A 16,755-nucleotide genomic window follows, 5' to 3' on the forward strand; every position below is an offset into this window, starting at 1 on the left:
TATGTTCACCGAACAGGAATGAATAACTATTCTTATGATGAGTTACGGTGATTGTAAAAAAAAATTAATGATACGTATCCAAAACACAACCAAACTACGAAAACTTCAGTTCGGAGGGTGGTTGAACTAAAACCACACTCAAACTGGCTGACCAAAGACCGTAACTGATAAAGAAAAATGAAAATGTTATTGTAGAAGTTGCCAGTAATATTATTAAGTACAATTAGTGTCATCCTTATGAAGTAACTGTGGTACAAGAATTTTTTTATCGAAAATGGAATTTTATAAAACCAAAATGCAAAAGGGGGATACATACCCTCATTGTATGAGTAAAATAATATTCTCAACCCTTGGACGTTCATCATTATGACAACGATGATGAGGTCAAAACAACCGTGTGGTGGGGGGGGGATTATCAAAAAGTAGGCGGAATTTTTTAATTGCAGAATTTCAAAGCCAATAGGACAATATGACATGTGCCTTGATGTTAGGGAAAATTATGCTTTCTCAAAAAAGTAAAAAATATCTACACGTTTTTATATTTCAAAACTGTACTTACTTAAACAAAGTGCCTCGTATTTTTTATTATATATTCATGTATTATAAATTATACAGGCCTGCATTTCTTAACACTTTGAAAATGAATTTAAAAATTTTAGCGATTAGTTAGCGGTGATTTTAAATCTGCTTTTGTATCACGTAATGTTATTTTTCGAAACAGTAAAATCACAAAATATAGAGAAACCACGAATTATTCCATTTATTAGCTAAATTGATAATATATCAAAGAAAATACGAAAATATATAAAATATCTATACAGTAACTGTTAGAAATATTTATTTATTCTCAAAATTACATTTTTTGTTTTTTGAAGAAAACTGATGGTTGTTTTTCTGTCATATTTTGCTGAAAGAACTGTCATTGTAGTCTAATATTTCACCGCTTGATCTAGCAGGTATCTGTTTTTTGATTAAATTAATTTTAAAGGAATCTTGAGGATATATGGAATGGATTAAGGATAGGTTGCCTTGTAAAAATTAGCTGCAATTACCTGCAATTAATTTTAATGTCATTAATATACTAATATAACTTGCAGCTATATGTTTTTTCAGTCACTCTTACAGCATTTGAAAAAAAATGATGTCACAAATCAAAATGGTTACCAGCTCTCAGTCTTAATTAATTAAATTAAAGTTTTATATACATTGAAAGATGAAAATCCATGGTTGCCAGTTGCACAATGGCCGCAAACAGAGGTTTCTATGATTTTTGTGAACGACTCTCGTTCCAGTGGAATGAAAAACGATGAATGCAATTAATTAACAATAATATACCTGTTTACACCTGGCAACCCTAATGCTGCGGCCGACTGAGAGCGGGCAACCATTTTTATTTTGATTTTGACATCATTTTCTTTCAAATGCTGTAAGAGTGACTGAAAAAACATATAGCTGCAAGTTATATTAGTATATTAATGACATTAAAATTAATTACAGGTAATTGCAGCTAATTTTTACAAGGCAACCTATCCTTAATCCATTTCATACATCCTCAAGATTCCTTTAAAATTAATTTCATCAAAAAAACAGATACCTGCAAGATCAAGCGGAGGGATCTTAGACTTTTAGTGTCCAACAGTAATCGGTATCCTATTTGTGTCCCATCGCCGTTTGTACCGTTTTTCTATTTCGTTTTGATGAAATATTTCACCTTGCTCTTTACTTACGTCACCAAGACTTTTCGGGAAAAGGTCCAAATGGGACTGTAAAAAGTGAATGTTATTCCATTTTTTAGTAACCTCTTAGTCCGACCAATGTATTTTCCATCACAACAGAGAATCTCATAAACTAATTAGTCAATTTATTGGTTGCTTTTTATCTTTTATTGAAATTTTAATGAAATTTGATTATGTATTACTGTAATTTCATTCGATATTTAATACTGTACTATATTTCATTTCATTATTGCAATTCGTAAGCTTTGTTAATTATGTATTACTGTAATAATGCATCTTTTAATTAAATAAAATATAATGTATCTTATTGCAGTGTTTGCATTTACACCATATTTTTCTCCATAATTCGCATTGAAACAAAATCATGAGGTTTGTTGTGAACCTCAATATATCGAATTTTTCAAAATAATTGTAATATTAAGTCAGCTCTTATTTGTTTCAGATATATCTGCATTGCAATAAAGGGAAAGAAGAGGTGTACATGCTGGTGGGAGCGAAGACTGCGGGGGCGACCCCATTAGTTATAGCTTGCCGGAATGGACACTATGATGTAGCGGAATATTTGATAGAAAAATGTCATGCTGATCTAGAACAACCTGGTTCCGGTAAGTATCAATTGATTTTTATTGATTCCTGTAGTATATTACACTGTTACGGAATCATATACGAATATTGTTATACCGAATTACACCAACTGTGTAAAAAACATATTTATTAATAAATTCCAAGCCCAAAATTTCCATCATGTCTGGTAATAAGCAGGTCAGTAAATGAGATCACCTTCAGAATATCTAGGGAAGGTACAATAAGAAGAAGTACTGAGAAACTAAAGAAGACACCATTTATTAGTACACAGATGGTTCAAAAGCTTCTACAGGAGCTGGAGTATTTGGAATTGGTACCAAATCCTCATCACCAGTTAAAATGAGCGTAGAAATGGATATGGATAGAAATGTGACATAGCGGTTCAGTATATTATTCTAAAAGCTATTGCATTCCCATGAAACAACTCGTATCATGACATGAGAACAGAATGAAACTTGAAATAACGGCAATCCTGCGATCCTAAACTGGAGCCTTTCTATAGTTTAGAAAGTATAGGAGTTTCTAAAGAGGTGAGAAGCCCTCTGACGGTGTCTTCCCAGAATGGATCACTACAAAAAGTTCACTCGAAATTTTAATACCACTAATTCCAAAAAATTTTTGGATCTCAGCAATGCACTGTCGGCTCGAAAAACATCTCATTAGAATAGATTCAACCAAAACTAATAACTGCAGCATCTGTGTAAGGAGGACATAATTTTGTTTCACTTAGTTCTAGAATGCCATAAAAATGCTTCAGACAATACTGTACTAGCAAGTATCAAACCTTATTGAAGCCACCCGAAATAATAAAATTTATTAGAGATTTGTGATTGGAAGGCGAGCTGAAGATGATAAAACTAGCTCTAATAGAGGGACAAGGTGCAATAGAACTTGAGGTTGTAGTGTAATCTACTTCTATAAATCTATTTGATTACTTATAAAATGTAGGTGCTATTATTCCCAACTCTCTACTATTAAATTTGACCATATAATTATAACAAATGAAATGAGATACGTGATTTCAAAATTGCAATGACTAGACAACCTAATTGAAATTTAAATATCTTCTACCATTTCAAATATATAAATTTGTTTGTAGTAATATTTGACGGTGAAACCATCGAAGGTGCTCCACCATTATGGTGTGCAGCAGCAGCAGGTCACCTTCATATAGTGAAACTTTTGATTAGTCACGGTGCCAAAGTCAACACTACTACACGTACCAACTCCACTCCTCTTCGAGCAGCTTGCTTCGATGGTCACCTCGATATCGTCAAGTACCTTATTCAACATGATGCTGACATAGAAGTGGCCAATAGGTAAGAATTATAAATTTTACCACGAATGTACCATATATAATAAATACATCCATTATACGAGTGCTTCTTGCAGTATAACACTATCTATTATTCATTAATGAATAGTAGTTCGTTGGTCACTGTAAATTGCAGTAAATTTTTTGAAAATATATTATTATTTGATATAATGCCCCCTTTTCCATCTAATGAGAAGTTAGTTGTTCGGTCAATATATATATATATATATATATATATATATATATATATATATATATATATATATATATATATATATATATATATATACATATTTCACTTTTACACATATAAATATATATATATATATATATATATATATATAGGCTTTACCTTAATATTTGCTACAGTAAAAAATGCAGCAATAGCCTTCAAAGATGTAAGAAATAAGGATTTCTCTTTGAAAGCACTAAGCGACACTGGGTTTAGTAGCAGATATGAAAGCTTGCGAGCAGATCAACAACTTTTGATAGATATACTGCACACTCTGGAAAATATTGAAGCGACCAACTCAAAAACTGAGATGCTCACATGTATTACGAAGGTTGAATTTATTTTTGTATTGAATGCTATGAAGCACTTTATTCAAAAAACTAACATCTTTTCAAAGTACCTACATAATCATGATGTATCCATTCATAGAGTAGTCCAGCTGTCTCACACCGTAGTGTCATAGTGACATAAATGGTTTGAGAAATGAATAAGAGTTCCAAAAGTTTTTACTGAAGAACTTTTAGTAAAAGATACTTTGAGGGGCCAACAGCTCACTTTCACCTAAAATAAAAGGAGGAGATGGTCATCCTGAATATGATTTACATCAGGCTTATTTTCTAAAAACGTTTTCCTACCTTCTGCTGGATATACTGAGTGAGAACACTAGGTCACGATATAAAAAAAAAGCAGCTGGTTCTACTCTACAACATGGAATTGCTGACGGCTTCGATGAAGAACAATTAAGTTTGTAAAGATCGCATCAAAGAAGCATGTTTTGTTGTGAGTTCCGCGTTTGGTTTGGAAAATGTCACTTCAGTCTCAGAAATTGATGTATTTTCAAAAATGAAGCATGATCAGACCAATATGATCGACGGCATAACGATTTTTCGGTGTCTTGAAACGCATCCAAAACTATTTGAGAAATTCTGTCTTCAAACAACTTTTAACTATAGTATAGCTAATAGTAAAAGCCATTGAAAATTATGCGGCTAAAACATCGACTTAGAGGAATGTAGGAAAATTTATGCCTGGCGAAAATCAAAACATCTAGCTTTGATTTAAAGCACTGACACTTTGAGAAGACATTTAGTTTTTCGTTTGTTTTGCTCATAATTTCTTTTTTTGTAAGCAGTATTTTTAATGGCCTAATTAAACAACCAATTATAATTGTATTCAGCTTTTCTCACATTTTCCAGTAAATGACTATAAGTGCAAAAATGAAACAATAACATGAAACAATCTCTTACAATGTCAGTTTTAAACATCTTTTTCTGTTGGAGATTCAACATTTATTTCTTTCCATTATACCTGATACACATTTTAGGAAAAACCAACAGAATTACACGAACCCAGGCGAGACGTTTTGAATCGAATAGCTCACTCTGTCTCGGGATAGCGGAATGAACAGATTTCGAAAACCCAGAAGTTGCTCCTAGAGATTCGGCACGCGCGACTTAGTTTGGTTTTTTGTTTTGTATAAAATTTTGTGTATTTTTTTTTGGCATTTAAGTATTCATCGAACTTTGATTATCATACTACGGAAATCCTCGACCTTAAGACTAGTGCCCTCAGTTTTCTTTTTCTAGTCTAGCCCTCGAGGTATTGTTGTCGATTGTTTCATCTCTTGTTATAATTATTTTATACACACTAACTTGGAAAAATTTTGTCAAAATAATACATGATTAACTACCGCACTAACATTCATGTTTTGTTTTCTAGTTCGAAGTCCTTCAAACACAATTCCGTTCCAATAGTTTTTTATTCGTATATTAAATTGTGATGTTTTCTTTTGATATCCAGTTCACTATTACTTTTCTAACATTATATTAATAGGAAATACCAACAATTTTTATTACAAACATCAAAACTTCGACGTCTCGACGATAAGTACTGCACGTGAAAATTTATAATTAAAACTAAATGTAAAAACTCCTCCCCTAGTAATACAAAAAAATTTCTCAGCTTTATGAAACCCTACAACACGTGTATGAAATTCACATAAATTATCTGATAAATGGCTTTGTTGTCAATAACGTAGCTTTTATCGATGATCGAATTAACCAGGTAATAATCATATGATAAGAAAGTTTTTACCTGATGATGGATTTTATAGAAAAATCGCACATGGTTAGCTTTGTTGTTATTTGTACTACCAGAAAAATACTATTAAATTATTTGCGTTCCCCCAAAAAAACGAAGAAAATACCGTACTATCGGAATATGTATACTTCTGGCAGAAAAATGGAAGCTCTTGACTAAGTCAAGGAGTAAAGAGCTCTATTTTAATTCGGACCATCCAATTATGATAAATTTTCTATTTGTTCCTCTTTAAAACCGAAAAAGTTTTTTAACGACGGATCAACTGCTCCAATGGTCGTACCTTTCTACGCATCTGCGGTAGATATCCCCGATTTTAATAGAAAATTAATTCAATTTACCAAAAGGAATCACACATGATTCGCTTTGTTTTCGTTTGTACTATATATAAATTATTGTTAACTAATTTGCACCCTCAGATAAAGTAGAAAAACATAAAAGTAACGTGCGTTCTGAAAAATTATATCCTTACAGAAAAAATTCGACTGTAATCAAGAAAATTTTCTGGTTTTATTTTCATTTGTACAACCTGAACATTTTTATTTGTATTCCTAGGCATATATAGAAAAATATGTTTTTCTTAGGATAAACCGAAAATATTTATAATCAATTTTCAGTACATTTTTAATGTCTGCTAAATCAAAATATAAATTATGTAATATATATATATATATATATATATATATATATATATATATATATATATATATATTCTAATAAAAGAAAACCTTATTGCTATTTTGGCTATTTTAATTTTATATAAACTTTCCAATCTGTGGTAAAGTTATAAATCAAAAATAAAAACCTACTTCCATAAGTCTCATTCAATAGTCAAGAATAAGCAAAAAGCAAACAACTTTTTGACTATATTTTTGCATTAATACTGATGTTAGCGGATGTTTCCATACAATACTTAATTCAAACATTTCAAGTTACCAACTTTTACTAGTATCTACATGGCCATGGTAACTACAGTTAGATGCAATAATAATTTTCTTCATTTACTATCAAGATAACAATACATGATTAATAGCAAATGGTAAGTTTATAGCGTTTTTCTGTAGTTGTCATTAAACTTCTGGTTCTATGAATGTTGACTGTTTCTTTAATGATAGTGAATTATTTTTATTCTCAATAAACATACTATATTAGTAAATTATTAACCAAAGCTGTTAAAATTGAATTGAAATACAAAGTAAAGCTTGTAGTGCAGTGGCAAACTGCAAAAAATTGGCAATTAATGGTAGAAACATGAAAATTGGTATGTTGGGCAATGATACCGAAACCACCCCTCCGTGAAAAAGTGGGGTGAGCAATTTTGACGTTCTTAGGGTCGATTTTATATATTTTGACCCTCCCGAACATGAATGTATCATTACTTTTATGATCCGACCTCGAGAGGTGCCCCAAATTTCCAATTGGAAATTTCCCCATATTCCGATTTTTGTGAAAAATATGTCACAATTGCAGTTTTTCTTCAATAGACCGAATACATTTTTCGGGATCGAATTTTCAATACGATAATCAAGTAGTAGAGGTCAAATATGACATTTTAACGAATATATTATCTCGATATGTCGAAGTGGGGGGAAACATATACGTTTTTTGAATATTTTCTTCTCTGTACAAAATGTGAGGAATTTTGAAGCATTACAAATAGTTGATAATATGGTGACTAGAGACTTCGAACAATGAGCCTTTTCGTTATCGAGCCTCTTACTACATTTTGACGAATCTTCAGTATTGGGATCGATTTAAAAATTTTCATCGTAATAACCTGTTCTGAAAACAATAATTATTATTAATTATTAATAAATATTATACTGAAGCGAAATCCTTTTGACCACTTTGCGGGGGCGCGGGGAAAACAAATTTGGGAATAAAATTTGAATTTCGAATTTTTTCTTATACTTTTTTTAAGTGGTGGTGAAATACGAACGTTTATTCAAATTTATTTCCTTCCCTTTCAGACAATTGACTCCAACGTCCATCTCCAAGTTTAAATGCTTCACACTTACAAGCTTGAGACATTGCATTAAAATGAAATAAATTTCCTGAATATAAATAAGATATATGTAGGTAATATTTTTCATGGGAATAACGAAGAAACAAGGCTTGTGATGAGGTTTAGGAGTTCTTCCCCCATAATTCCTTCTACAAATGAAAATAGGAATATAATTTTGTAACATATTTTAAAACTACTACAAAAATTATATGATTAGTACGTCTACTTATGTCGATATTTACCAACAATACCAAATATCCATAACTACCGACTTGCTATCGCTGTAATAATAATTAATAAGTGTTCAAATTTATTACCAAATTTTTAACGATTTTAGAATAAAACTAACTTTATTTTAATACGGACTAAAAGTGCCTATTTTTAATTTTAATTTTAATCCTTATATATACTATTTTTAGAACGCACGTTACTTTTATGTTCTTTCCACTTTACCCGAGCGTTCAAATGAAAACAAAGCGAATAATGTGTGATTTTTTTTCAAATTGAATTTTCTGCTAGAATCAGGACTTTCTACCGCACACGAACAGAAGGCACGATCATTGGAGCAGTTGACCCGCCCTTAAAAAATCATTTTTTCTCAGTTAGAACTATTTACTTTTCAATTCAATCGAAAGAGCACAAAGTATTTTCTCATATTCTTTTCCTTTTTGGCGTTTACGGAGTATTTAGTTTGTCGATGTTTTTTTGTTCATTAGACTAACAGTACTGCAAGCGAAACGTAGATACTAAGTAAAACGGAAGAAACCAAATTAGATATATAGGAGAGGAAATTACTTAAAGGACTTATAGTAAACGAGCACATAAGGAGGGAAACAGATGGGAGACATACGGAGAAGGGAAAACAAGGAAATAAAGAGAAGAACGGCGAAGAAAATTACTGTTACAATGGCAGAAACACAAAAAAATAGACCTAAAAAGATATAGTATGCAGAGGTACAACGACATCTATTGGAGAGATGGAGAGAGGAACTTGGGACTGGAAGGCGAAGACAAGAAATAGAAAAGAATGAAGAAAATTATTATCACGCCATATCTTGGTATTACATAAATGCTGCACAAGTTCAAATGATTGATATTTTTACTGGTTTTTAATTTTTGAAGTTATTTTAGTGATGAGAATAATACTAGGTATCATTTTTCTCTGATATCCTTATATTTGTATTTTATTTTAGGCATGGACATACTTGTCTAATGATCGCTTGTTATAAAGGACACATCAGCATAGCTAAATATTTGCTCAGCATAGGGGCCAGTGTTAATAGAAAAAGTGTTAAAGGAAATACAGCGTTGCATGATTGTGCAGAATCCGGAAGCTTGGAAATTTTGAAATTACTGCTAGAACACGGAGCAAAAATGGACGTAGATTCTTATGGTAAAACAAAACTAAATCGTACGAAAAAAAGAACTATTCTATTTTTATGTGATTTTGGTTTCAGGAATGACACCATTGATGGCTGCCGCAGTAACAGGACATAATCATATAGTAGAATATTTAATACAAATTCCAAATTTGGTCAATAGAAAAGAAAGAATTGATGCTATAGAATTATTAGGTGCAACTTGTGTTGATAAGAAACGTGATATGATAGGTGCTTTAGAATTATGGAAAATAGCATTATTGGAAAGGTAAATAACATCAATTACATATTAATCATAAACAAAGTGATATTATTTTTTAAGAAAAGTAAAAGTATTGGGAGTATTTATTTCAATATTAACACTCCATTACAATCATCCTTTGAATTTACTTCAGCACATGCCTTATATCTGGGGGATGCAAAATAAATCCTACATTACGAGGGTTGCTACTTAAGCTTTAACATATGGCAACACTGATGTGAATATTTCGTTGGTATCATTATAAAATTTGACATTTTTAACGGTGAAGGTACTCAGAACGTGTGCTATTTGAGTTTATAAAAGATATTTGAAACATTCATCTTGGTCGAAAAATGGAATTAAATCGCGAACATTTTCGTGTTTTCGGCATGGATTAAAAGAAACAGCAGTGTGCCTCTTGGGGATGAAGCACTATCTCGAGCCACCGTGCTTCGTTGGTTTTCCGAATTCAATCGTGCTCGCACTTCTCTACGGGATGAATTTCGTGAAGGTCGTCCAAAAACGCCTAATGTGCCAGATAACATTCATGATGTGCGTTAACTGATATTGCAAAACCGTTTGGAAACAACATAATTTGACAATCACTCAAAAAAAGCTCGTGTCGATTGAAAGAAATGCTGAAAAATTTCAATCGCGGTGCTCCAAAACACGTCTATAAGATCGTTACAGGCAACCAATCATAAAACTAAACAACAATCGACTGTATGGGTATTTCAAGACGATCCAAATCCAACAGAAGTTGTTCGTACACGAAACGTTTCGAGGTAGATGGTCGCCTGTTTTTTCGGAATAACTGGACATATTGACACCGTTCTATTAGAGCAATGTGGAACGGTCAATTATGAATCGTACACCAGTATTTGTTCGCCAGAATTGTTCGAAAAAATCAAAGAAACCAATCGCAGAAGACGAATAATTCTCCACCATTCAAAACATCGAATTGATGGGTCATCCGCCGTACAGTCCTTGTTCGGCATCCAATGATTCTTTCTTATTCTCGCAGATCAAAAATAAATTGCGAGGTCAACGTTTTTATACACCCAAAGAAGCAGTTAGTGCGTTTAAATCACATGTTTTGAAGGTACTTCTATCGGAATTGACAAAATGTTTCGACGATTGGTTCAAATGCATGAAAAGTGTATTGACAATAAATCCATATCCAATTACAAAGATTTGCTTTTATTTGTCTATCTCAAAACTTTAGTAGCAACCGTTGTACATATAAAAGATTTTTTAGGTGAAAATTGTTTTAATAGCTCAAATGAAAAATTCTGTTTGGTGAAAATTGTATAAAACTAATTAAAACTTTGGTACTCTCATATAAAGAAATTAAAGAGTGCACCAACTTCTTGAAAAATTAACTCTCCTTGCAACTATGGATGGTAACACTATTAATTAGGAACTTGAAAATGAGAATATTTGTAATGAGAGGAGTCATGCATTTAAAATCAAATATTTTCATATGGAATTGACACCAAATAATTCTATTCATTAACAATCAGCATGCATTTTGTTCTATCGAGTTGGCTCTCAGCTTTCAGGTCTCAGGGACGTGATGAGGTCTTCTCTAGTTAAACCTCCTATTAGGTTTAATAGCCTTTTCTTTTTGGCTATTCTATTATTATGGGCGCTTCTGTTAATGGTTTGAGTACTGCAATATATGATTTTTGAGTTTGTTTTTCTTTAATGATTTCCTTAATGTTAGGTATTTCTAGATCTTCATGTATTGTTTGGTTTAATTTATACCACTGTATATTTGTTACCATTCTTAGTATTTTTGGTTGGCTTTTCTGAATTTGGATTTATTCAATTTGCTTGCATAACATCAGAACTCTATTCCATGAACCCGTATTTGTTTAATGATTGCTTTATGTACTTTAATTATTGCTTTAATGATACAAGGAATTTATTATCTAATGATATTTTGAATTTTCTCCTGATTAACCAGCATAGTTCTTTGAGCTTGATGTATATTTGTTTGTTTTTCTTGTGTGTGCCCTTTCTAGGTGAATATTTTGTTCATTTGCAGGATCATAGGTATGTTATGGTTGTTGACTCATTTATTCGTATATTGTTTATATTTACTGGGGGGCAGGGCAATATTAAATAAGATATAGGAAAATACTTTTTAATTTTGTATAAAAGACCTTCCAAATGTCTGGTTCACGTCTAAGAAAACAAATGTGTAGTGTTTTTGTGTTTTAAAATTTGATATACTTCTGGGCTCTGTGAATTTGTTACACAGTGAAATGATTTATCCAGAATCCAAACTGAAGAAATGGGATCCAATTTTGTGAAGTGGGATCTAGTACACAAATAATTAATCAGTTTTAGTTTGAAGTCACTTAGTTAACAATTGATATTTGAACTAGTAAAATAAATTTAGTGAGATACGAGGAAGACAAAAAAAAATAAATTGGACAAGTGAAACTCAACAAAAATCAAATGTCTACAATCAATTTAAGTGAATCTTAAAACCTGAATTTGATTATAGAATCATATTGTGCTCAGTATTTATACAGTAAAAGCCCACTTTGGTTTTCTCAGTTTTCAACACAATCATTAGATATCATCAAAGTTGCAATCATAAGGTCAAACAAAAGAACAATATTGTTGACAAAGATATTGGATGCATCTTTTGTAAGTGTATCTGATGAGCCTTGTTAATATCGTTTTCTCTCAATAAGGCTGAGAACACTTTCATGTTGTTGTAACTGCTGAATTGTTGCTAGGAACTACGTCCAGTGATCTACTAACGGTAGAAGGAGCTGAGCTGAAGGAATAGGAGAGCTGAGGTTGAATTATTCTCAACGTCTCTATCCTGTCTTCAAACATCAGTCCTTATTTGTGTCAACTCTCAATTTTTGCTTATTTTATACAACAATATTTTTCCATTATATACGTTATGTTTCAATATACTTTAAGCAAATTCATATTATTTATATTCCTATTTAATACACATACTTTTTTAAAAAGTTATTTTACTGGTTTGATTTGAATATTCATATTCATTTTCAAGATTTTTCACAATTTTATTTGTGAAATAAAATACCTCTCATGAGTTGGCTCGTATCTTAGATGATTTTTTATTTTGTTTTGTGTGGTACATAGTTGACCTGACATAGTTTTCGAGTAAATGAATTATTATATAGATATAAAACGACTAACAATGCTAACACTATGGCGGACAGTTATCACTAATAGTCATCTGAGGCATTGAAAATATATATATATCGGTAAATCATCATTTGTATCATAAATTATTATTAGTATTTTTTATAAATTGATATTGTGTCGGGAATTTCCTTAATATTATATTCAAAATAATGACATAATTTTATACATAATTTATATGATGTGTTGAATCAATTATACTAATTAGAATGGCAATATAATGACTAGAACATGAATATATAGTAAACCTGTCCTCTTTTAGATTTTAGTTTTTATATTATTATGTTGATGCAAGTTTTTGCGAATTTTTAAAAAATTGAAACCCATATTTTCTATTACCACGTCACTTTGGTGATACATCCTGATTATTAAGCAGCTGTCAGAGCACTGAGAGGTATAGAAAAATCAAAAGAGAAGCTTTCTGGTGGTCGTTACCCAGACTGAAATTTCGCTTAGATCCAAATTCTTTTTGACTACAATTTCTCAGTGGCTTCCTTACAAGGTATTGCATTCGATGAGTGTAAATTTTGTCTCCATTTCACTTAGTTCTGGAATGCCTCTCCGTTTCAAGCATAGGCAAGGGATACCTTTCATACCCAAAAAATGCTTTGGACAAGTAAACTATAAAAACAAAGATTCAACCTCTTTAATTCCATAGACCTCTTCATAAATCTATATGTCTATCAAATGTGTTATGCTTATAATATATTCTATTTAGGTGCTAAACAATCTTTATGTCTATTTAATTTTTCTTCAACAAATTCTGCGCGAACGGAAATTGAAAAATTTAATCTGGATGGAAAGTTCTTATATTGTCCAACCTGCAGTAATTCTAACTCTACTAATAATAATTTTATTACTGCTGCTACATGGCTCTTTTATCTGGCCTCACAAATAAAAGTCTAAGCATATTAGCACTGGAGATATTAAACTTCCACATCCTATTCACCTATGAGGGTATGTTAGATCTAAAAAATGCCAAACATATATGGAATGATGGCAAACATCGTGTTGTAAGAACATGTCACGACAAATTACTAAGGGTATGTCTTCTAAAAAAGAAGTGGCAATTTATTTTTTGAAGAGTCTAAATCGACTAAATGTCTCATATTAAAAAAAATTACCAAATTATTTGTCCGCCTAAAATCCCGCACCACACATTCACAGACCAACGACCCTGATGTTGGATCTCTTACATCCAACGGGGATTCGTTTTGGACCAGTAGTGCATATTATGGCGATTTTCTCTACCATTACTAAGAAACGCTCGTCTATCCACAAAATTTGTGGAAGTATTTCAGGAACGTCGTGTATCATATATTGTCTCACAAGAATATAGGTTTTTACTTATATGTAATGCTTTGATTGACTGGTAAACAAATAAATTTTTAAATAATGAGAAAAAATACGGAACAACTTATTTTATCAACCTACTAGACGTTTGAAGAAAAATTTCTTAAGGCATCTCTGTACAGAAAAAAGATGTCGACATGTGGGTTTCGCTGTTTATGTTAATTTAGTTTACTTTTAAAATACGTATTTAAACTTTTATGCTTCTGTTTAAATTTGTCAATGAAAATAAAAATATCTAAAATATAGGAAGCAACGCGTTCTAGCATTCACGTTGTTAATTAAATTAATTAAAATTTATATATTTTATATTTCTGAACAAAAGATCTTTCAAACAATATCATGTTTATAAAAATCGGCTAAGCAGAACGACTCATTTTTTCAAAACAAGGTTCACACTCTCTTCCACCTCTTATTTGAAGATTTAGACTAAACCTTGTTAAATGAAAAATGCGCAGCATTGGTTGAAGAATTCGATTACCTTATATAAAATGACACTTAATTGAGTAGAATTTGAAAAAATTGGTTTTTTAATTTCATACTTTCTAATACGTCCTCTAGTTGTCTATCTAAAAATGCTGAAAATAATCTCGGAGCCACATTTTTTTCCTGAAGCTTTTTAGTTGCCCACCTAGTACATAAATTGATACATTACAGGCAATAGTTACAATAACATATTTATTTTTTAAAATAACCGTTGTAACGTCGCAATCCTGCAGGGAAAATTTAATTCTCATGCGAAGGTTTGGATTTTAATCAGTATATTTATTTTTAGGTACTTTTATGATCCAAAACACCCTATCCCAAAACCAAATTCTCAAAAAGTAGCAGCTTATGATAATGTTATTGAAGTTGATGACATCGACAACTTGGACGATCTCCTAGCCGATCCTGATCAGATGAGAATGCAAGCACTAGTAATGAGAGAAAGAATACTTGGACCAGCCCATCCTGATACTAGTTACTATATTCGTTACAGGTAAAATATCTTTTTCTCAATTCTTTCGTTTATTTTATCAAAATTTTTCCATAATATTTCTTGATACTTCTTTTATTGTTCTTCTATCCAGTAAGTTTTCTCGTTCATTTTATATTACAGGAAATAAAAATACCTATGAGTGTAAAAACTGTTTCATCACGCTGTAAATTGACCCGAACTTTCTTGATAAGATGCATTGTGAGAAAAAATATTCTTTACCGAAAAATGGGCGGAGGAAGGCAAAAAACATTTGAATTCAAAATAAGAAAAACCATTTTTTTATTGATTGATGAGTAAAAGTTTATCAAACTTTCCACAAAAATTATCTCTCACCCTTTTGCGAACAACTGTCATTTTCTTATATAACGCAATTGAAAGCTTAGATTTCCCGCCACCGTGGGATAGCTACAGTACTTACAGGAAAGCTTTAATAACATTGTTAAAAATCATTGTAGAGACAAGTAAATATAAAAGTACGTTGTGTTCCTCAAGACCCTCAGTTTATTTTCCAGTGAAAGTTTTTTGGAAAACCCATCATAGTTATTAGTTTTCAATAAGGAAGAGTAAGAGACCAGAAAAGAAGCCCAAAAGAACTGCATTTATATTGTGTCCCGATAATCTTTTCACATAATTTCCGACAATGTTCTTGGCATTTTAAAGAAACGTCTGAAACAGCAAAATTTTGAATTGCACAGCATAAAAGGAAATTTGGATGTACCTAAGTTTTTGGAAATCCTAGGTTCATTTCAATTACTTTAGTTATAATCATGTTATTAGAAAGCTTATACCTTCACTTTTGGAGTAAAACGTATATTAAAGATTATTTTTCTACGACCGTGCATTTTAACCCATTTTCCCGCACGCATTTTAGTTTTGAAAGTGTTACTTTCCCGCACTAGTGCGGGGAAGTAAAATTATGCAAATTTTGACCTTATTAGATACTTTTTTACTTCGGAGGTTATAACTATTGTTACTACAGGTAAATAAATATTTACGAAATAGTCCATCAAATAAATTTAAACCTTTTCTAGCTTTTTGTAGCATTTTTAATTTTTTGAAAATATATAATAATACAGATATTTTTTATATAACCTTGTACAATCTTCAAAGGAGTGTCACAACTATCAAACCACCCGGGCTTGATATCAGTTGCTATGACAACCCAGTCGTGTAATTGTTACTAAAACGTCAAAATTGTTCAAAACGTTTTGGAAGTAACCGAATAAGTACAATCTTCTTCTAAATTAAACCATATTAAACCAAATAACTCCACTGGACCGACAATTCTTACTAGTCTACAGAATACAACAAATATTTGTAAAAATTAGTAGTTTTAGTTAAAGTTTTGTATATTATTATGTTTGTTGGTATAAAATAATTTTTGAAAAATGGGTCGTTGTATATACGGTTGTAGAAAAAATAATGTTCTTAACTAATGCGTAAAGTGTCTTTCCGCACTTGATCGCTTGCCCGAACTCCGCTCCGCGTCGTTCGGGACAACTGCAGTCGCGTGCGGGAAAGTATCACTTTCCGCACTTGTTAGGAAAGTAACTGTTTCAACTTTTACTCCAAAACCCAGAAATTTTTTAAGAACCTTCCTGATAATAATCTGCTTATCATGTTAAATTAAGAATTTTATCA

The 16,755-nt window shown here is 31.4% G+C and overlaps 1 protein-coding gene across 1 annotated transcript in view; it reads left to right on the plus strand.

Moving 5' to 3' along the window:
- LOC130450148 (protein fem-1 homolog CG6966) overlaps positions 1-16,755 on the plus strand; it is a 112,225-nt gene that overhangs the window by 82,213 nt on the left and 13,257 nt on the right. The window contains exons 2-6 of the mRNA XM_056788355.1: positions 2,179-2,341; positions 3,421-3,640; positions 9,164-9,363; positions 9,428-9,617; positions 14,911-15,114. Of these exons, the coding sequence (XP_056644333.1) occupies positions 2,179-2,341; positions 3,421-3,640; positions 9,164-9,363; positions 9,428-9,617; positions 14,911-15,114 (977 nt within the window). The remainder of the gene's footprint in view (positions 1-2,178; positions 2,342-3,420; positions 3,641-9,163; positions 9,364-9,427; positions 9,618-14,910; positions 15,115-16,755) is intronic.

The sequence above is a fragment of the Diorhabda sublineata genome, chromosome 11 (assembly GCF_026230105.1).
Source record: "Diorhabda sublineata isolate icDioSubl1.1 chromosome 11, icDioSubl1.1, whole genome shotgun sequence".
In the NCBI taxonomy this organism is placed as follows: domain Eukaryota; kingdom Metazoa; phylum Arthropoda; class Insecta; order Coleoptera; family Chrysomelidae; genus Diorhabda; species Diorhabda sublineata.